Source organism: Phyllostomus hastatus, unplaced genomic scaffold (genome assembly GCF_019186645.2).
Source record: "Phyllostomus hastatus isolate PE091 unplaced genomic scaffold, TTU_PhHast_1.1 phas_contig_86, whole genome shotgun sequence".
Taxonomy (NCBI): domain Eukaryota; kingdom Metazoa; phylum Chordata; class Mammalia; order Chiroptera; family Phyllostomidae; genus Phyllostomus; species Phyllostomus hastatus.
The window spans coordinates 90,864,324-90,886,539 of NW_025333977.1; the positions used below are offsets into that span (position 1 = coordinate 90,864,324).

Below are 22,216 nucleotides of genomic sequence, written 5' to 3' on the forward strand. Positions count from 1 at the left end.
TATAACAGGTATGAGTATGTATATCTACAGAGAAAAAATCCAGAAGGGGTATACCATTATATTATTAGTGTTTATCTTCAGTTGAGTAAGAACATTTGTGTTTTTTAATGTTCATTTTGTTTATATGTATTTTGCTTTTTCTTCAATGAGTGGTTTTATGAGTAAAATTTTTTCTTTAATTTTATCAAAAACTAGAATCCCTTTCTGTCTTCTAATGGGAGTAGGTATCAGTGACTCCCCCCAGCCCCCAACATCTTGGATATACTTAAACTGCACTGTGAAAGAGGGAGACAAGAGGGAGAGGAAAGATAAAGAAAGCACAGGGGGAGTAAAGAGAAGAGACCTAGGAGAAGGGACAGATCTGGGGGGATTTTTCAAGTGAAATACTGATCAATATGAACTCCCTTATTTACCTTCCTTACAAAATCAATAAATTCTTTGATGTTTTGGTATGAGTGCAATTTTTGGTGGGGAGCTCAAACAAAAGGAGGGAGACAACAGTAATATGGGTTACATTTTGAGTGTTGCCTGGGATTTTGAAACTAAAGTGCATTGCCTAGCTATATGTAGGACTTAATCATTACCTGGAATGGTAGTTCTCAGCTCTTACAATTATTGTATTGAAGGTGATAATAAGCTTTTATTTATGTGGGTTATAACTATTTGATACTGTCCGTATTTCTAAAGTTTAAGAGATTTGGGCATACTGGAGAACAGGTTAACCTGTGATTCCAGTTTAAAGTATAAACTGTGGCACGTTCTCTCTCTCTCCGGAGCAAACCTGTGCCTTTTCCCCTCTCCTCCCTCCAGGCAGGCTCTCTTGGCCTTTCACTTTCTCCCAAGCTCCAAGGACCCTTCTTTTTGCCTCTGTAATTGTTTCCTGAGTCCACGCAGCTCAGCTGGCTCACCTTTTCTACCTCCGCGACTTTATAAACTTTCTCTTATAATTTGAAAAAATAAAAATAGAGTATAAATTGTGTAACTCACTTAGACTTGGGATTCAAAGTTTAACTCTTGCTAAATTTATAAACAGCATTGCATCATTTAAAAGAAATTAAGTCCCATTGTGTTTATAAATTTAATTTATTTGTGAGATATATTTTACTTGAGAAGGTATTTGCTAGGGACTTTTCTTGGAAAGTTTTGTTATAATTGAAGAAATGAAAATGAAATCTGTTTGTTATATTTATGAGGGCAGTTTAAAGTGTTTAAGGGAATTAGAGCAAAAAAAACCATCAAAAATGAATATTATATTTTGGTAGATTTGTAAATCTACCAAATCAGATCTGAAAATTGAATTTAAAAGTTTAAGTAGGAACTATGTTCTAAAATTTGCAACATTGATAGGTAAACTATTAATTTTAAAAACCAAATAGTTTGTAAATAATCTTTTATGTGCACAAAAATTGCCTCAAAATGCATAAATAGCCTCATTGACAAGTTTATGAGAATCAGACTGTTTTATTGAGAAATTCCTGCATATGTCCGTCATTTCTCTGGGCTGTCTAATTTTCCAAGAAAAAAACCCTCCAGTCTCCTGCATGTGCAGAAATAACCTGCAGCAACAGGCCTGGCTTCATGGCTGCATAACTGTGCAGTCACACTCAGAGGGAACTGTCTTGTTTTCATGCTCTACTCTCACTGCCTTGAAATCTTTAATACTTTTTTAAACAAGGAGCCCACATTTTTGTTTGGCACTGGCCCTGCAAATTACAGAGCTGGTCCTACCTGGCAGTCAGAGTTCTGGCAGCCACACCGTGGGAGATGACTGGAGTTTCAGGGTTCATTATGTAGCTCCTTTCATCCCCCTGCATCTCTGTGTTTTCTGAGTTTCCTCCCTCCCACCTTCAGTTGTGTCCGTTGCCCACCAGACCACAGCCTCTCTAGGCTAACTTTAACAGATCCCCTTTTCTGCCAAGCTAGGAAGGACTGTCAGAGGCCATATGGGATGGAGGAGGAGAGGGGGGTGGGTGCGTCTAATTCCCCCACTTTTGCCTTGTTCTGTGGCAGGACTCAGCTTATCTTTTGAGACTTTCTTCCCTATGGACACTTGTAAAGTGGACAAAATGAAAACAGACTAATTACCAGTTATTTGACTGCAAATTTTGTCAACAACTCAAGTGTGTCGTATCACTTCTCTCATTCTTTGCCCTTGTGTTTTATGCCTTTTGTTCCTCTAGTTTTATTTTAGTGAGGTTTTGGGAGGCAGGAAATGAGATGCAAGTGTTCAGTCTGCCATGTATGACCATTTGTCTCAATTGAGTTTCCATAGAAACAACTAGTCCTTTTTGAGGCACCCCATTTTTGTTGGTTTATGTAATACTTCATTAAATTATATAAGTACAAGTAGAACTAACATAAATAAATTTAAGAACAAACCCAGTTGATACTTGCTCAGTAAATACACAACTCAGTCAGTGGGAACAGAAGTGTGTGGGCATCAGTTTATTTTACATAGGAAATGGAAATTGTAGTTAAGTTCAGTGAGTTGAATTAAATGGAGATTAACAGAATTTCTGCTTTAAATAATTGAATATAAGACATTCATAAAGAGGATGCATTGTTGAAAGTCCAACAATCTGGCTCCTTGAACAACAAATTTAATTTTAAAGAAGCTTATCTGTCTTCAAAAACCTTGAACAAGCAAATGTTTGTAGGATCGGGATCTTTTCTGCACTTGGCCATGGATACCACTGATGTGTTCAGATTGATGTCCTCAAGTTGGGGATACTTGTCTGTCCTAACTTCTAATTATCCTCTCCTACCTCTATCTTGAGCTCCTAGTTGGCCTTTTGACCTGCTTTGACCTTAAAGGCCTTGGTTTGCATCAGTGAATTGATACCTTACATTCCCTTCTGTCTCCCTGTTCTGTCTCCCTGTCATAGGTACCTGGACCCCCCCACCCTCTGGCTTTTGGGGGTTTCTTTTTTAAAAGATTTTATTTATTTATTTTTAGACAGAGGGGAAGGGAGGGAGAGAAACATCAATGTGTGGTTGCCTCTTGTGCGCCCCCTATTGGGGACCTGGCCTGCAACCCAGGCATGTGCCCTGACTAGGAGTCAAACTGGCAACCCTTTGGTTCACAGGCCAGCGCTCAATCCACTGAGCCACAACAGTGAAGACATTTTGGGGGGGTTCTTAAGGGCAAAACCGACTTGCTGCCTTAGTGGCTTCCTCCTTCACAGGCAGTCAGATTTAAGCTTCTCTGCTCTAACTTAGTTACCCACTCATTTATTCACTTTTCGTCTTCCAAACTTCTGATATTTTTCATCTGTCTTCTCCCAAATTTGCCTTTGAAGGGTTTATACCTTTTTGTTTTAAAAAAAGTATTTCTTGAGTCTCCATTTAATAGAGGTTTTAAAGGCAACAGTGTTTCTGCTTGTCTTTAGTAGTTTAGTTGGACCTTCTCTGTACTATGATAGCTTCCTGTTTTCTAAACTCTTGATCTCCTGGTTCTCTAGAAAATAGGACCCTCCATTTGTAAGCTTTCCAGACAATTTTAAAAAGATATCTATCCAGCCTTTTCCTGAGACTGCATAGCAGAGCCCTATTTGATCCATGGTTAATATGTAATCAGAAACAATGTGAATTGACTTTTGTAAATATCAATGAAAAATCAGGAAACTTTTTGGGGTAAAGGTTAAGTGTAATTAGTTTAAAGTCAAGCTTACCTGAGAAATTTCCTTTTGATTGGCAAATAAGACTCATAAAGTCAGATGAACTTTTCTCTTTTGGGTATGAAAAAGAGTATTTAGGAGCTGGGAGTTCAAATTTTCCTTAGAGCAAGAGGGCAGTTGTAGTCTTTCCTGAGGCTACAGCAATTTTTTTTTTGTGCAATCACACAGTACTTTCAGTTTTTAAGCTCCTTTATTGAGAGGTAGGTGGAATTTAAATAATCCTTTTCATCTTTCATTATTTAAAAGTATGTAACTTTTTCACATTTTTGTTTTGTTTCTGCAGATATAATCAGTTCCTTGAAGGCTATTAGAGGATTTTTGACATCTTAGCATCTCTGAGTGCCAGAAGAATAAGGGCCTACTGTAAGGATGGGGTAGTATGCATGAGCTCATTTACTTTTTATAACAACCTGTGAGGTAGGAACTATTGTTACTGTAATTTTATAGATGAGGAAACTGAGGCACAAGTTATACAGCTCCAGTAAGAGGTACAGAAGGAACTGACTCTACTTGGCTGATTAACCAGGCTAGCTATATCCAAGCCTAGTATCCTGTAGCATTTGCCTTCAATGAAGGTAAAGAGCTTTCTGGCCCTTGGCCAGGTCACTCAGTTGGTTGGAGCATTGTCCCGTACACCAAAAGGTCATGGGTTTGATTCCTGGTCAAGGCACATATCTAGATTTCAGCTTCAATTCTCTGTCCCGGCATGTTCGGGAGGCAATTAATTGATGTTTCTCATATTGATCTCTTTCTCCCTCTCTCCCTCTCTCCCTTTCTTCCTTCCTTTCTAAAAATCAATTAGCATATCCTCAGTTGAGGATTTAAAAAAAAGAGCCATGACTGGTGTAGCTCAGTGTGTTGGACATCATTCCACAAACCAAAAGTTCGCAGATTCGATCCCCGGTTGGGGCATGTGCTTGGGTTGTGAGTCAGTCCCTGGTGGGGGCAGTGCAACTGATTAATTGTTCTCTCACACAACAATGTTTCTCTCTCCCTCTCCCTCCTTCCCTGTCTCTCTACAAGTAAATAAATATATAAGTAAAACATTTTTTAAAGAGCTTTGTGGAGAGGTAGAGCTGGGTCTTCTTGGACCTTACCAAATAGGTTATATGACTGCTTGCTAATAAATGTTTGATGAATTTGGCCTGAGGCTATCTTTCACTGTAATATATCTTTTGCTCCATCTGGAGCAAGGCTGTGGAGAAGCCCTGTGGCTCAACCTGTCTCTTGACTATTGGAGGCTAATGTCTGCCCCAAAGAAGCTACTAAACGTGAATGATCAAAGTGACTTAGGTTAATTTGTAACCTCTTTCTTCCTTAGTTATTTCCAACTGTAAGAAATCTAGTCCCAGAGAGTCAGATAACGTGAAGATTTATTACACACCTCTGTGCAGTCACTACTGGGGCTACGGTCTCTGACATGAAGCCCTCCCTGCCATGTGGGACCATTTGGAACACCGGCAAGGCCTATGGGCCAGAATTTCAAACAACCAGCAGGTAGAAATTTAATGTTGTCTCCAAGTACTATAGATCTCCTGGTTATTTCCAATTCCAACGGGAAGGGAGTTATAGTCAAAGCCACTGAAATTAAAATGATTGTAGCTCTAAGGATGGCTAACCCTTCCTTTTGGTTCACTATCAAGGACACTGCCCCAGCGACCCTGTATCTCTCCTTCTCTGTATCTGTCCGTATGTCCTCATTGGGTGCTCCCTTATCTCAAGTAGATGCAAGTTCCCAACACACAGACAGTTTTTGGCCTAGCTGGTTGTTGTTTCATATCACAAGTAAGCTGGTAATTGCTTGGGAATTGCAGGCCTATTTAGATTTTGTGGTGAGAAGCACGGCACTGGTACTTAATTTAAAAATGTCTTAAGTGAAAAATATACATGGATATAATTAATGAAGATCAATAACCTAAGTATTGAGCCTATATTACCCAGTACAATGATGATACTTTAGACCATACTCCCCAGATTGATTTCACACAAACTTTTAAATTTTGACTTCACAGTAATTTGAAAAGTGATATGCACAGTAAATTTTGGAGTTTCTCTTTGCTGATGGAACTTTATTTTAAATTTTTTTTTAGGAGCAACCAGGGTGTTGCAAGTCCTGATTACACAGAGTCATTAAGCAGGAATCGTGCAAACTCCAGTCATCCAGTTCCAATCTGCCCTCCAAAAGGAGGAATAGGTAAGGATTATCCCACCCGATGATAGAACAGTGCTGTCTGATAGAACTTTAAAGAAAATTCTAATCTGTACTGTCCAATAAGGTAGCTACTAGTCACATGTGACTACTGAACACTTGAAATGTAGTTAGTGCAACTGAGGAACTGAATTTTAGATGATATTTATTTTAATTAATTTAGATTTAAATAGCCACTTGTGACTCATGCTCACCATACTGGTCAGAACAGATCTAGAATCCAGTCATGTCCTTATAGCAGGACAGTCTAGGTTATGTTGTACCCACAAAGAGCTCTAAAATCTTGGTGATTGATAAGAACAAAGGTTTGTTTGTTGCTTGTGTTATGTGCGTATTTGGGGTTGGCTGGAGAGCCAGGTGCATAACGCAGACACCTCCACATGTTGGCAGTCATACGGAAAGTGTTGCGCTGGCTCTTAAGTGCTCTGGCCCAGAGGGGATGCACATCACTTCTGCTCACAGTTCACTGCCCAGGACTGGCCACACAGCACCACTGAGCCAGGGGACAGGAGTGCCGTCCTAACTGTGCCAGGGGCTAAGAGCCTCAGTAATGGCTGCTGCAGACATGAGCCTCCCTCTTAAAATCCAGAAAGGAGTTCCCAAGGGGTAAGGAAAGTACTCTTGCATTTTCTTGAAAAGTGGAGAATTGAGTTTCTTTAGAATTCAATTATCCTTTACCTCCTGGATACTCATTGCACAGATTTATTAAAAGCAGGTAAAATATGAAAAGTAAAACTCAAACATTTTGATAAAAAGAAAAAAGACTAAAAATTAACTTACAGCTGATAACAGTCAGCATGTTTTTTAAGTTACATGTAGAAATATCATTTAATATGAAGCTCTGCAATGTAAGGAACAATCAATGGGTTGTTCTTTATATGTTTGGGATGAAAATGGAACAGAAGAAAATGTCTCTGTTATTTTTCCTGGTACAGAATATGTATGGTACATTTTTCACTAGCCAGGAATAAAAGGTCCTTTTCTTTAAAAATAATGACTCACTAAGAACAATTTCAGATTGTGGTTGCATAAAAAAAATGACAAACTTTAAATATTTATTAACTGGGCAAATTAATTACCAGTATATAGGCCAACATTTGATGACATGCCTTGATTCCTTCTAGAATGTCTACAATATCATTTGGACCTCCAGACATGGGGGAGTGACCAACTGATATCTGATAACAGACTTCCTAAAAAGCAGGAACGACAGTTTCCTGATAACAAGTGCTCCAATGTTAAGACATGGAAAGAGAGCACTTGGCTGAGAATAAGAAATTGCACCACAGTTACACCTGCAAACCAAGCCCTGGTAAATATTATTAGCGATGACAACAATTTTGTCACATGCTGAAAATGCCATATAGATTTTAGAATTATGAGCATACTATAGATACCTAGAATGCAATTGAACCAAACTGATGCTCGAGAGAAATTATGCTCAGTAGCCTGTGTGCGAATCAGGCTACTAAGCATAAACAAGAACTACCTTAGTCACCCTGCTCCTTAGTGAAATGCAACCGTGTAAGCTGTGCAGGCAGCACAGTATTTGTTTTCAGTCTGCAGGGTCTGTCTGGGTGGCCTACAGTGGGGGGCGTGGAAGAACAAGAAAGCTGCAAAGACTGAACAAAACGCATGCACTGTGGTATCCTTTATTTAAAAATTGTGGGCTAACTACAGTTGTAGTGTTCTCATTTACCATTCTGATGGCATAATGAACTGGGAGAACATTAACACAATTCCAAGAAGGCATCAAAAACCTGTAAACAAACGTACACACTGCACATGCACACATACAGTTAACACACACACACAAAGATTATAGTCTACACACAATTAAAAGTGATGAAGAAAAGCTCTGAATGCTCTAAATCAAATTAAAAAACCCTTTGTCATAATAAACTGTGGTAATACTGTGGCTATTATGAAAAATACTGTAACTGTTTAAAAAGAAAAAAAAAATCCTGGCAATTTGAAACTAGCAGCAAAAAGCAGATAAGGTAGAATGGAAGATAACATAAGGCTACATAATATCAAAATTCTAATGTTGATACTGTGTATGATTGCACTGAAGTAATTTAAAATTGGTTGTTGAGGAACTATTCAAAGTCCCTTGAAATATTAAATCACTGTACTTTATAAACAGTGGAAAAGAACAAAGTATTTGGAATGTTACACACACACGCAGAGGAAATGTATTAGGCATATCAGTTTATGGTTTTTGTTTAAGACTCTCATAAAATTTTATAAAGAAAAATTTAAGTGCCAATGTAGTGAAAGAAAGTTAAAAATTCCTAAAGATGCAAGTCTGAGTGCATTTATCAGTCCTAAGAATATATTTCAAGGTCTGGGGCAAGGCATGATGACACACATTCAAGAAAAAAACCATCGTGGAGCCCACAAGGTAGGCAGAGTTCTCTGGAGAGGGTTCAGAATGAAGGTGTATTAAACTCAGACTATCCTGAAGGAGACTCCAAGTATGCAGAGTTCTACAGCTCTTCATCAGTTGAAATTTGTTTCATAGTGGCCAATAAATAACTAAAACTAACTTTTCAGCAAACTGGTTTTTCATACAAACACAAAAATCTTTATCATACATGCACAGCTGATGTTCTATAACAGCACAAATATGAATTCTGGTTTCAGAAGAAAAGCACAGAGCAAGGATTTTTTCCCCTATTGGTTCTTATAAAAATTTCTGAAACAGCTAGACATCTGCCAAGAGGGGATAAGTGTAGATCTCCTACTGATTTGGGAAGGAAGGAGGCTTTGTTTTCTTAAGGAAGCCAGCCATCCATGAGCAGGGGACCTGCCTTCAGGATCTAAGTGTAATGTCCTTAAACTCACGCCAAGTTCAGTCCAGAAAAACTGGCAGGTAGGAGGGGGTGAGGGGCAGGGATGAAAATCTGAATGTCTACAGTATACTTTGGCATAAAAGGTGCCTCGTAAGTTAAAATGGTCCGACTGCTTTCCGAGTGAAGTGCCACAGTCTGGAGAGGGCCCGGTTCCCTGGAGCCGGGAGCCGGAGAGAGCCTGCCATCCGCAGGGGCCTCGAGCTGAGCTGTGGCTGCAAGGCCTTACTTTTCATGAGTGCTTTCAGTTGGGAAATTTGTGACTTTGACCAGAAAAATATTTCTTTTGGTTGCTTTCTCTCTAAAATCAACTGGTCGGGCAAATTACTGTGATTCCCAAAATAAAATCTAGTTGTAGGTGCCAGCTAATTGAAATTAATGCCCTTCAATAATGCTGCTAGGTATGAATTGCTATTGCTGAAGAAAGACCCCCAAACGACCTAACTAGGTAATCAATCACACTAGGTGCTTTTACTCTCTTGGGTTTTTTGAGCTTTAGAGAAATAGTCTTTGTAATATGACTTAGAAACTGCTTGTCTCTGGCTTTGTTTCACTCTTCCTCTTCTTCCTCTTCCCCTTCCCCTTCTCCTTCCTCCATGGTTTCCACAATGAGTTCCGCTGTGCAGGTGGCTTCTCCAAGACTGTTGACAGCCTTGCAGGTGTACTTGGCATCGTCATCCCCACACACATCGCTAATGATTAAAGAACAGTTTCCATCTTCATCGTAGTCTATCTGGAAGTGGCGGGACTCCCTGATGGACTGGTCGTCTTTGAACCAGACAACCTCAGGGTCCGGGTATCCTGCATCACAGGAGGGAACACAAGGAGCAGAAACTATCATTCAAACTTTCTTATCAATGCATTTAAGGAACTCCCAAGCTACCTCTATTGATTAATGAAGTAAAGGAAAAAAATCTGTGATGTTCCTGTTCAGTAGCTGTTTTGATATTTACATTTGAATAGGGCATGCACTGTTGATACTGATATGTGGAACTCCTCAGGAGGTGTTCTGCAGTCGTCTCCTTTCCCACCCATGTGGGGTTGCCCCACCTCCCACCTTCATGCAGACACAGAATACTGCCTCCAACGCTGCCCCAGAGCCAGCCACATGCCTACTGCCAAATATGCTCTGGGATGAAATGAAACTTTTCATCTTGTACAAAAGTTGAACTTAAATAAATTTAAATAAAAAGTGAGGTTCAGGACAAATGGGCACAAGGGATCTTTTCGGGATGATGGAAATGTGCTGAAATTTGATTGTGGTGATGATTGCACATTTCTGTAAATTTACTAAAAATAATTGAATTGTACATTTAAAATGGGTGAACTATGTGGTATGTAAATTATAAGTCAAAGCTGATAGCAGGTCTATAAAACCTAAGTTAGAAGAGGTGGTAATATTGCTAAGAAAAAGTAAATAGTATTTGTCTTAGTCTGATCCAAAGAGATAATCTGCCTATAAATGACTGGAAATGGACCACATAGATTAGCCTCATTTTATGAATTAATCATTTTTCTGCAAAGTTCAGCATTAAAAAATATGTAAACATACTTTTAAAATATATAATAATTCTAACTGACTTGTTCTTAAATTTTGGAGAAGTATTTTTGCAGGAAAAAAATTATAGCCTCAACCAGGATAAAAATTACATATAAGAATTTAAGAATTCTAAGATTCTTTTTGGGTAGAATTTTGTTTCAATCAAAACAGCATCCTTATGGTTTAATCTTTCCTCAGTGCTTTAGTTGAAGTTATGCAAATACCAAATAAATAATCCCAAAGAGCTAAATACAAAGATGACAATCATTATGTTATAATAACATTTTTTAAATAGAAAAAGGGAAAAGCAAAGAACTTCAGAAAACCCAAAGACAACGGTGGTGGTGTGAGTTACAGGCAGTGGCCGAAGGCTTTTGGCAGAAGCCCCGATCTGAGCCCTTCCACACTAGCAAAGGCAGCACACCACATTGTAAAAAACTGAATGAAAAGAAAGGAAGATTATAGTGGGCAAGACATTTACAAGGCATTTTGATAATATAATGACACAGGTGAAAAATTGTTGTTTCATTCCTAACTTGGGGTTTACCCAAAAAGCATTATCTAATCATATTGCTGGAGAATCTTACCAGGTGGGAGGCATGGTTTGTTCTGACTGTGTCCTGGGCTATGCAGTCTTGAGAAAGTTACTTAATGAGCATCTGTGCTTTATTTGGTCAGACTGAGATGGGAGATAACCCTCCACTCTGGTTGGCACACGATACTCACAGACTTGAAGTCTGTCTTACTGTGCCCTTTATCTCTCTAGAATGTTGCAGTCTGTGGAAACTGAAATGCTTTATGTCACCAACATTGCTGATTTCTCATGTGCTGTGCTAAGATCCCTTAAGGTCCCTTGATTCAATGGCCACATTCTCCTGGCCAGCTGAGCAGCGTGAGGAAGGTGGCACAGGTGCCCGGGTCCCAGCTTCCCTCAGTTCGAAGTCACACTGCATGCTCTCTGCACTTAGCAGTCCCACAATGTTTCCCTCGACTCCATGACATTTTTAAAGAACTTAAAAAGTTTCTCTTTTCACATACGTCATCTAAGAGTCCCAAGAGTCACTCAGGACATTAGACATCATCTTACACGTGAGGGCCTGAGGCTCAGAAGCATTAGATCACTGCCTGAGGTCACACAGCCCACAGAGGAACAGCAAGGCCATTACGCCAGGTCCTATGCTCTGGCCAGCCTCCCTGGGAGAGCCTCTCATGGGTACATGCTCCCAGAAAACTTAAAACTTCATTTCATTAAGCACATTCTGTAGTCAAATAGTATTGTCCATGACAAACCACTTTTAATTTGGGTCTCGTAGCTGATGTAAGTAAGTGAAACATTAAATGCGCCCCTGGGGATGTCACTGAATGGCACTAACCTTCAGAAGGAGGAGTGGGGACATTGGGCCAACTCCTGCTGACCCAGTTTCCCTCATAGCCTGGCTGGTCCTAACTGCCCCCAGAACCGACACCTTGCTCAGGGCACACAGTTGGGGCCCAGCAGCCAGCCAAACCCCTTTTGTGGTTAAGGGAAGAGCAGTTTCAACTTACCTTCAATCTTGCAGTCAAATCTAGCAGCGCTTCCCTCCACAACTTCTAAATCACGAATTGTCTTGGAGAAATAGGGTTTCACGTGGGGCTTTTCCTCAGCAACAGCCTCCAAGAAAGCTTGGGAGACATCTCCTAGAAGACAGGGGAGAAGATGTGGTCATTTCTGCGTTCCTTGTTCTTTCCTCTTCCCTAGTTTTAAAAAGCTGACTTAAATTTTTTTTTTTAAAAGTAGCTCTAATTTAGCAAATAATGCATCTTAGAGGACTGAGTCATCAGCACACCTTGCCCCTGGGGACAGGCTGGCCTGCTGCCGAACGGTTTTGGCAGAAGAGAAAACTGTGACCAAACTGGGGACATGCTTGGACTCCCCCCTTCCCTTATGCTGACACATTGAAAAAAAGAAATAATCTTCAAAAATGATTTTTGGCTGCGTTTCATGCTGTTTCAGGATTCAGTTGAGGGTATCTAAGAAGGACGGAACCACACCAGCCTTCCTCATCTCTGTGCCCCTTTGCCCTCACCCTGTAGCCGCAGGCTCTTCCCTGCCCCTTAGCAAGGAAGAGCGAGGTCCTAGAGACGTCTTTGACCCGCCAGTGGTCCTAGTCGCCTTGCTCACACTGCTTTCACAGCGTATGACAGCCAACAGGGATGTGGGGTTGGTCCAGGGAAAAGCTGGGACTTGGAGGGGCTCATACATCCTCTCTCTCCCCTTCAGGCTATTTGTGGGTCATCTGGGAGTGGCAGGAATGGATCCGGAGGGACAAGACTGAGGTGCTGCAGACTCTATCCCTGCCACATCAGAGCACGTGGCCTCACCAATGACACTGTCTTTGTGCCGAAAAGGATCTTGACTCAGCTTCTCATCTTTAGACACCAGGCAACAGGGGGTAGAGGGGTGTCTCTGGCCTAACAAGACACCTCAAAAAGATAAGGGCCAGACCCTGCATGCCTCTGATGCAGGGAGAGGCAGCGGCGTTTACTGAGGAGATGGACAGGGCAGCATTGCAAAGCCAGTGGGAAAGCAAGTAACCCCACCGGTCTCCAGAAGAAATCCTTCCAGTCACAGCCCACCCAGCTCAGATGACAGGTTTCAGCATCATAAAAAATGCCAAATGAATATGGACTATAAGAGTTAATTTTGTTTAAAAGGAAAACACAGAGACTAAAATACAGGATACTTTTTAGAAGTATACCAGTACATATGATTTAAGTTTTATGGTTGCCTATTAGTTTATAACTTTTGTAATGAGGAAGAAGGAAGCTTTTAATAAAGCCTTTGCTAATTCTTATGTAAAATATAGGGAAAAGAATAGTGGAGGTCATCTAGTTCTCTTAGGCGAATAATTACTTTCCCTCTGAAAATAGTTAAACCTAAGTTAAAACAATTAAAGACCAATTAATTATCAGAACAGCCTAAACGTATTTCTGAATTTAATCCTTGTACATTATATTATCGAAAAACAGCACCCTCCCCCCCTGAAAAGAAAACCTCCTCAAAATGCCCCTCCTTCCCCCAGCCCTTCCTTTATCACCAGCTGGTTGGAGAAAATCTTCCTGTATTGTCTTACCTTCTGATTCTAGTTTTTCTGCATTGAGAGGGCTGGTTGGTGACCCTGTTGAGGACTTCCTGCCACTGAGCCCTGAGATCATTGCCATAGAGGACAGTCTTCCAATGGCTCTCACAGCATTGCCTGTTTTCTGGAAAAAAGACACTGGGATTGGATTCAGACAGTGTCCCTGGTTCCTGCTGGGCAGTAGGGCGCAGGGAGAAGAGCCCGGCCCAGGAGAACCAGCTGTCTGTGGAACAAGGGCCTCCCAAGTACCGAGGTTCTGCCGGAGAAGTGAGCCCAGCCTCGCTCTGCTCAGCACTATCAGTGTGTCAGAAGATGTTCAGAGAATGGAATGGGGCCTGGAACCGATGTGTGCATTAATGTGACTAAACAAGGTCAACATGAGACAAAAACCCTTTTCATACTGTGCTTCAACTCCCATAAAAGGGATAGTTTATATAAAGCAACTGCAGGCTGAGACAGCTCCAAAGACTTATTGCTGGCAGGGCCCAGTGGTGCTGTTTCTCGTAAAACAATGCTAGTGATAGGATTTTAATTGGTCAAGAAAATAGTTACTACGGATCCCACAGGTCCTCATACAAGGAGGGGGAGACATACTATTGACCTTGTGCAAGTCGTTTAACCTCTCTGGGCTTCAGTTTTCTTCTCTGCATAAGGAGGGGGTTGGACAAGACCTCCAAGGTCTCATTTAGTTCTGTTTATGATTCAGATACTTAAGAGATTTTGAGAAACAGTCTGGCTGGCCCCCCTACAAGTCTATGAATGCACAGTCAAGTTCTGAAGGAGTGTTCTTTCCCCATGTCCACCCAGGCATCAGAAAGAAGCACCCGAAGAAATGCAAAGCAATGGCATTTTGGTTTTCTGAGTCGAGGCACCTTGGGAGTGGACAGGATTTCTGCTGAAAAGGAAGCCAGAACTTTGGATGACAATTTCTTTGCAGTGTGAAAATTCTACCAAGCATAGGATTTAGGTCAAGAAATCCCCAATAATATACAATGTGCCTACGTTTCACACCTTTAATTAAAGATTCTCACCCCTTTTCTAAGGTCAGTGGAATGACTAAGATAAGAAACTAAAGCATAATCAACTCCTCCCACTGCTGCACCCAAAGCATCTTCAGGCTCCTGGGAGTGGTGCATCCAGAGCACATATCACCATAGACTGGCTGCTAAGCAAGTAAGGATACCGGCAAATGGCTTACACTCACCCACTGGACTCAAACTGTGCCAAAGCTATTTCCCTCCTGAATTAACATCATACAACCAAGTGTTGCAGTAAAGCCTCACAATTCTAGACTAGCTGGAAAGCCAGTATATTTCAGTAAAAAGATCATTTCAAAAGTAAAGAATTTCAGGCCACTAAGGAACCATATAGAAAAGTGTGTGTGTGGTTTAAGGGGTGGCCTACTGCTGTGACCATGATCACTTTGCTGTTTTGTCACATGCCATCCTTGTTGCAGACTATTTTCATGCACTTTGGACAGACATTTCATCTTGCTCTCTCTGTCCTCTGGCCATCCACCCTCTCAAATACTTCACTGTGTGGTGTCAGTAGATTCTGGCCCTCTAGTCACTATGGTGAAACTGGGTCACTCTGAACAGAACCCAGGAAACCCCATTGGAGGTGATGAATGGGGAAAGAAGGTGAAAGATGATGATGGACCAACTTAACTCCGTGCAGAGGCAATGGGCCCTGCAGAGAATGAGACCATCTGGCAATCTTGCATGCTCTTCTGGAGGAGGCTGTGATGTCGGTCTGTTTGCTGTGCTAGCTAGAGTGTTGAGAGACCCAGCTCTTCCCGTGGTAGCTTCCCTGGACCTCAGGAACACGTAAGAGGTGTAAGAGACAGGCAGCTGTCTGTACGGAGCCAACACCAGGCTGCTTCCCAGTCAGCCACACTCTGAGTCTGCCCTTCTCCTCTCTGTTTCCTTTACCCAATACAGATTGGTTTGCCCTGGCCAGGAGTATCTAAACTCAGAGAGTTCGATTACTGCGTGACCTTGTGCAAGTCAGTTTCCTTCTCTGGGCTTCACGTCCTTGAACCAGAAGATTCAAATCTTCCTGCAGCTCTCATCTTCTACAGAAAGAGCAGGATTCGTACTTGTGAATGTGCAGCGGGGAACACCCCCCTCGAGCCCCTGGGCTCCCTGATTCCAAACGCCTGATTGTGACTGACAAGGACTGTCTTCACTTCGTTGTGGGATAATGAAGTCTTTCCTCTCCTATTAACAAAATGACTAATATGAAGTTACCAGAACAAGGCAAATCTAAGAGTTATGATGTTTTTGAGGAGACCACAAATTCACATTAACAAATAGACCATTCATAAGGGGAAATTTTCCATCAGATGGTCCAATACAGCATATAATTTCTAAAACAGGGAGAAATGTAAGATGTGCTTAATAAGGAAAAAATTAAAATAAGCCATGCCAGAGTTCAATCTTTGGAACCTAATTTATTAAAAAAAATTGGTAGGGAAGTCATTTGTCAGAACTGGAAGAGGAATATATCCGTATGTTCCAGCCTTCCAGTTTCATGCCTTTGAGCTGAAAACTGGATGCTGTTTTACTTGATCAAGGCCTTTGGGAATTTTTGGGACATCGAGACAGTGATGTTTCAATTTTCTAAGTTGAAACGTCCTTGTTTTGAGAAAGCCTTTTTCTTGTTTGAGAGCCATGGCCAAGCCTGGGTTCCTGTGTTCCAAGCAGGTAGCGTCTGTGCCGGCCTCTCCAGTGCAGCAGATCCCCTCCCCTGGGAGAGCCGGCGAGGGTGGCCACTGAGCCCGTGTGCCCAGGACTGAAGGGCCTCTCGGGATAAGGGTCTTTCATTGCTAATGCTGAGTCATTGCCTGGCAAACGGGGCAAGCTGGTTACCTGAGGGCCAACCAGCCGTCACAGACCCTATAAACACCAACAGCCCCAAGATTAGGGTTTCCCGTGAGAAGTACATGATATCCAAATGTGATTAAGTGTGCCCTGTGCTTTACTGCAGCCAAAGCTTTCCCCTTCCTGGCCCTTTGGTCCATACTGCTGGGGTGTCTGCGGTTCCCAGAAAATAAAGATGATTGTCCATGGGTCTCCACATCCCTAGTCCTTTGCTTCTGGTTTTGCATGCAGAAGCCCTGCTGTCCTGCTCAACTTGCCCACCCTCAGTGCTACTACTCACCACCACACCATTTAAAGATTCTTTTGATATAAATGAAAAAACATACCCTCTTTCAGAATAACTTCATTTTAAGACCAAAATATGATTAATCCTCTCTATATGGCCTCGTGTGTAGGGATTTGATTCCGTGTTACTTCCTTCCTCCTGGGTCTTTCATGAACAACATACCAGAATGATAACGAGGAACCTTCTTCTTATGCATCTGTAGAGAGTTCTGGGCTACCTGGGCCTGCCCTGCTCCTTTCCCTCCACCATGGTCTGCCTCACTGTTCTGCTCCACCGCACCCTGCCCCTCCACACAGATCCTCACTGCTCTGACAGGCAACCCGCTTAGGAAAACATTTTCCTAAGGAAGCAGTGGAACACAAGATGGTCAGATGCAGCTGAACTATTACCAGAGTAATTACGCTTCAGGGACATTGTGGGTCAAATGGGATTTTGTGGTCTACTTTTGTGAAACCTAGCAACTGTTTTTGTGAAAAAAATAATTTCCAAATGCTGCCACCTATATTAAAATGACTGTAAAATTCCTTCTCTGAATTCTGCCCTTTTCTTCCAGAAATTCTACCCCTTACTTCCAGAAAACCCTATGACTAATAACAGTGTAAACAAGAAAAAGTTTAAGTGATTAAAATATCAGCACAAATTATAGTTCCTGACCCATTTGACTAAAAAATTCCATTTGCTCTATCTCCCATTTGCTCTTATCTCTGCTCCATGCCTGCCCTGAAGTGGGTTCACCAGCGGATGTGTCCACGCTTGCAGGGAGCCTGACCTACATGACAGGGTGATAAGGCTGCCCCTTAACCCACAGCCTCGTCCAGGCAGAGTCCAGAGACTCCCTCTGAGGACTGCCCCGCCCCCACCCAGCCACCCTATCTGCTCCAGAAATACTGCTATTTCTTTGAGATCTATTGGCCATAGGTTCATTAGTAAAGTCAATCTTTGATTTTTGTGGGCCCTGTTTGGTTTGTAAGATTATTTGCTACTTGTCCTGGCTGTGTAGCTCAGTCAGTTACAGTGTCATCCCCATACACCAAGGTTGCAGGTTTGATCCCTGGTCAGGGTATACACATAAGAATCAGCCAGTGAATGCATAAATAAGTGGAACAACAACAAAAAAAATCAATGCTTCTCTCTCTGGCTCTCTTCCTCTATCTCTCTCAAAAAAAGGATATTTGCTATGTTGATATCATTGGATCCTAATGGCACCAGAGGGTAAGGTAAGCAGCAGGCGTATTTCAACTTACCAGGCACTTGAGGGATGCCAGGAGATCCACCTAAATCTTCACATGGGGTGGGGGTGGGGTGGGGTGGGGGTGGGGTAGGAATCAAGAACTGACACGCACTGTGAGGGTGTGCTGGGACATGGATGGTAGTCTCTTACACCTACCCACCCAAAGCCCCTCATCTGTCTCCACTCCTGCTCCCTAACTCCATGTGCAGTTGTACTTTATGAGGGAACTGTGGTTTGGTCATCCTGGCAAATTACCCCTAAAACAGTGAGTTCCTTTTTCTCTGCCAACATAGGCCAGTCTAAACGCTCTAGGTCCCTGACTGCCTTGCTAAAAGACTCTGCTCCCATCAGGTTAACATAACCAGGTGGGGCTCAGTTCCTGCCCCTGTACCTTTTCTTCTGCCTCGACTGTCATTCCCTCTTTTGTGTTCCAGCCAATGTTCCAGGGTCAAGTTCACCCTGCAGCCCTGGCAGCATTTCCTCACAACCACATCCGAGTCTGGCGTGACTGGCTGCATTCTCCTGTCCACACACGTATATGGCCATGGAGAGCTATACTGATAGTTTATAATTCTTAGTGGGTATAATGTCCTTTTATGTCTATTTGTTTCAGTTCCTCCATTATAATACTCATTCCTCGAATATAGAAACCATGTACCCTTCAGGAGCCCAGGAACTTTATAACACTAATAGTGATGGTAAAATTAATGCAGTAGATGATAAGTTCTCTATGGTTTCCAAAGATCATTTTATCCATTTGCTAACAATTGAAGGCAATTTTTTGTCATTGTTAAGACTGAGTGCTTTGGAGCCAGGCTCTGGGTTTGAATCACGCCTTTCCCACTTACTACTAAGGGATCCTGGGTGACTTTCCTAAACTTTCTCTGCCTCAGTTTGTTTGAAAAGTGGGGATAATATAATTCCTACCTCTAGGATTAAGACAATGCATAGAAAGTGCTTTGAATGTTTTTTGACACACGGCTAGCCCTCCACACATATTAGCTACTGGTGTCATTTTTGAACAGGTGCTATATGCCAGGCAATGTGCTAAAGGCCAGACGGAGATTATTCGTATAATTCTCACGACAACGCTGTGACATTGGTATTGTCCCCACTTGGCAGATGAGAAAATAAAGGCACAGCAAAGTTAAATCACTTGCCTAAAGACACACAGCTAGTAACCTACACTCTCTCTAAAGGGCAGGGCCATGGCGTAGGTCGTGTGCCTTCCCCCTTCATCACAGAGGAATGTAAGAGCATCACACTACCTTTAAAGAGATCACATTGCCCAGGGTTGTCAGGTGGTCTGAACGGTGACATTGCTCATCCTAGCTCCAAGACATAGAATGTCAGCCTTGGTCCCAGACTATTTCAGAAACAGATTTAAACATTTTTGGAGTGAGGCTGGGGCAAGTTGGGAATAAGGATGGCTTGAAAAAGGCAAATATGAGGAGCAACATTCCAGTCCAAAGTGACCCTCTCATTACCTGCCATTTCCTTCTTGCCATGTACTTTTTCATTCGGTCCTTGGAGAGCTTCTTGGCTTCCATGTTCTTGGTGTCTTTCATCAGCCATGGATGCTGAAGGCACTGGGTGCAGTTCAGGCGGCTTCTGATAGAGGCAGAGAGCAGAAGATTTCTAAGCAGGAGGAGACCTTGGAGACTGCTAGTCAGATCAGAAATGGGAGGACATGTGTCCCTAGTCCCACAGGGAAGAGCCCAGGGCTCTGCGCCCAGTCCATCCACCATGACCATGTGGATGGTCACATGGTGACCAGGGTCATGTGCTCCTGGCTCTTTTCCTCTCTTTCCCTGGGTTACAGACTAGATGCAGAATAGGTTAGGGTTATGAAGGCCTAACTTCCAGGTAAACAACTGGAGTCTCATGACCTGTTCTGGGGGTCTAAGAAGGGTAAGTACTGGAAGGCAGACATGTCTGGGAATGGCTGGCACCACATTCCAGGCTGGGGTCATTGTGCTGGTCACATGGGAGTGGCGGCTAAGGAGACCTCTCTGTCTGGTGGAGGGGTCACCCCCTCAAGTGAAACATTAGGCCTAAATCATTGAGAATCCCTAAGCTCCTGGGTCTTATGTTAAGGTTGAGTATCAGGTTTTTTTCTGTTGAAACTCGAAGTGCTATATCCTATATACAACCTATGCATTATGATAACCTTAAAACCCACTGAAACTCATTCAATCTTTTTGAAAGCTCTGGGAATCCAGAAGCATTTTGGGGCCATCTCCTCACTTGTAATAGGATTAATAAAGCCCAAAGAACCAAATGTTAACATACATTGTAAAATCAGTATAAGTAAATTTGCTAAGAATAGCAAAATGTAGTGATCTTTGGATATAGGGATGATGAATTATTTTAATTTTCTTATATTCAATTTTCTATAATTTACATGTATTACTTTTATAACAGGAAAAGATTTTAAAAAGGGCTGATAGAGGAAGAGTTTGGGTTGAAGAAACTTGCTAAATTTAAGAGTTTATGGGAATCTAGTGTCTTGATCTACTTGAAATCAGCTTTTTGGTGAGGACGTTTTATGAGCATAGAAGGGCCAACACAGCTCATTGAATTAGTACAAGATCAGATGAGGAAGTAGGGTTTATACATAGTACCTCATTTACCAAATCTTCAGGGAGTGAAGCCGTCCTTGGACCAGAGTTATTGGGAGAGAGGTTCGAGTTTCCCTGGGGCACCTTGGGAATGGGGATCCTTCACACTGGAAGGGATTCTAGACCCCCCCACAGCATCCAGATTTTCCTTAGGTCATGCTTACTTCTGATACAAAGACTATGACAGAAAAGCACTAGAAGGCTTCACAGATAAGGAGTGTGGAATGTAGCCTCTGGAGGAGCTGGCCCCGATGTGGCTAGAAAGGACTGAGAGGTGGGTGGCTAACTAGAGCACCAGACGGAACCACGTCAGAGACCCTCCAGCACTGCTCCCTTAGCAACTGCGCTCTCCTGTCCCAGGCAGGATTTCTCCTGGAGGGGAGCAAGATGCCCAACAGCCTGAGGGAATCTGTGGGTCCCATGGACAGGGCAACACCTAGGCTACTAAGTCACCTGGCAATAGCAGAGCCTCCTGCCTGCCCCTCGAGTTGGGCTGCCCCTCCCTTCCTCACTCTCTGTCATCCTACCTAATTCAACACTACTCTTCTTTGACAAAGCTTATAATTGCCTCTTACTGTGAAATTAACTCCTTGGGGCCCGGGAGGCGGGCCCCGCCTCATCTGGCCACCTGCTTACAGAGTACATGGGGAGCCCAACAGGCCAGCTGCTCTCAACTGATGCCCCCCACCACTCCCTTCCCCTGGTGTGAGTCAGCTCTCCCCACACTCACATAGACCCTAGCACCCTCCTGATTTAATGCAGCTGGTTCCCCTCCAGGTGAGTCCTTATCAATGAATTCTGTGCTAGCCACACTCAAGGGCTTCCTCCAACCTCCCCTCCTCAGCTTTGGGCTCCTCTGCAACGTCAACCTCCATTTTTCTTTCAGCGAAATACTGAATGCCTTCTGTGCCTGACCTTCCCTCATGGCCTTTTCTTATACACCTGTACACGCTGGCCTCCCACTTTTCACAAATGTTTTATATATTCATCCCCAGACCACAGGCCAGAAGGTGGAGGCGGGACCCTCACAGGCCGCACTGTTATGAGGGGATGTAAACGGAGCTGGGAGAGGGCTGAGCCCAGTGGTCTGGGGTCACAGCCTAACTTTGGCCAGTGGGAGAGAGTACCTGGCCATATTCAGGGAGGTAGTTCTTAAATAATTTAGATATGAAAAGCACCAAGCCAGGAGAGTCTGGAGATATGATCAAGGCCCACAAATCAGAATCCTTCTGGTGCCACCCTGAGGAGGGGCTGAGGTTTCAGCAGAGTTTGTACAACTGTGCCCGGAAAATAAAAGGGGGCTGTCATTATTCATACACAACAAGCAGCCACTCTCCCCATAACACGTGGCTAAGTATTGCTTTTCAAGTGAGGCTCCAGTGTTTCTAAAGCCAAGTACAGTGTCTGGCACTGGGGAGCAGAGGTCTAGAAAGACCCCTTCCCTTCCCCCCACACTCACAATGTCCCCCCCCCACCAGGTGTGGAGGGATCCACAACAGGCAAAGGAAACCCCTGCCTTCAGACACTCGTCAAGTGAATGGAGAAGCTGAAAAGATTGAAATCTCAACTCATTACTTCATGTCTTTCTTCAGCAAGTTGCTGATAAAATCTTTGGCATCATCGGAGATCTCGTCGAATGCCTCGTCATCGAAGTCCCAGGTTGCAGAGGTAACGTTGGCTAAGGTTTCATTATCGTTGTCACCCATGAAGGGGGAAAGTCCACTGACCCTGGGAGAAAAGAGCAGGAGAGCAGGTGAATTTTGGGGGGCTGGATGGCAGGGTAGATGAGCCCTCTAAGT

At 42.8% G+C, this 22,216-nt stretch overlaps 1 protein-coding gene and 1 non-coding gene across 5 annotated transcripts in view; both read right to left on the reverse strand.

Moving 5' to 3' along the window:
- Positions 1–5,758: 5,758 nt before the first annotated feature.
- Positions 5,759–5,894, reverse strand: LOC123827617. The gene has a single exon (XR_006787276.1). It is a non-coding gene; the product is annotated as a U8 small nucleolar RNA (small nucleolar RNA).
- A 1,628-nt stretch (positions 5,895–7,522) lies between these two features.
- MYLK (myosin light chain kinase) overlaps positions 7,523–22,216 on the reverse strand; it is a 285,784-nt gene continuing 271,090 nt past the window's right edge. For 3 of the 4 annotated variants that reach the window (XM_045850924.1, XM_045850925.1, XM_045850926.1), the window contains 5 exons: positions 21,993–22,145; positions 19,284–19,407; positions 13,392–13,521; positions 11,824–11,955; positions 7,523–9,539 (listed from right to left, as the gene is read on the reverse strand). In XM_045850924.1, coding sequence (XP_045706880.1) covers positions 9,289–9,539; positions 11,824–11,955; positions 13,392–13,521; positions 19,284–19,407; positions 21,993–22,145 — 790 coding nt within the window. In that variant the 3' untranslated portion in view covers positions 7,523–9,288. Of the gene's footprint in view, positions 9,540–11,823; positions 11,956–13,391; positions 13,522–13,646; positions 13,750–19,283; positions 19,408–21,992; positions 22,146–22,216 lie in introns of those variants that run through there. The other variant, XM_045850927.1, reaches the window with a different exon arrangement.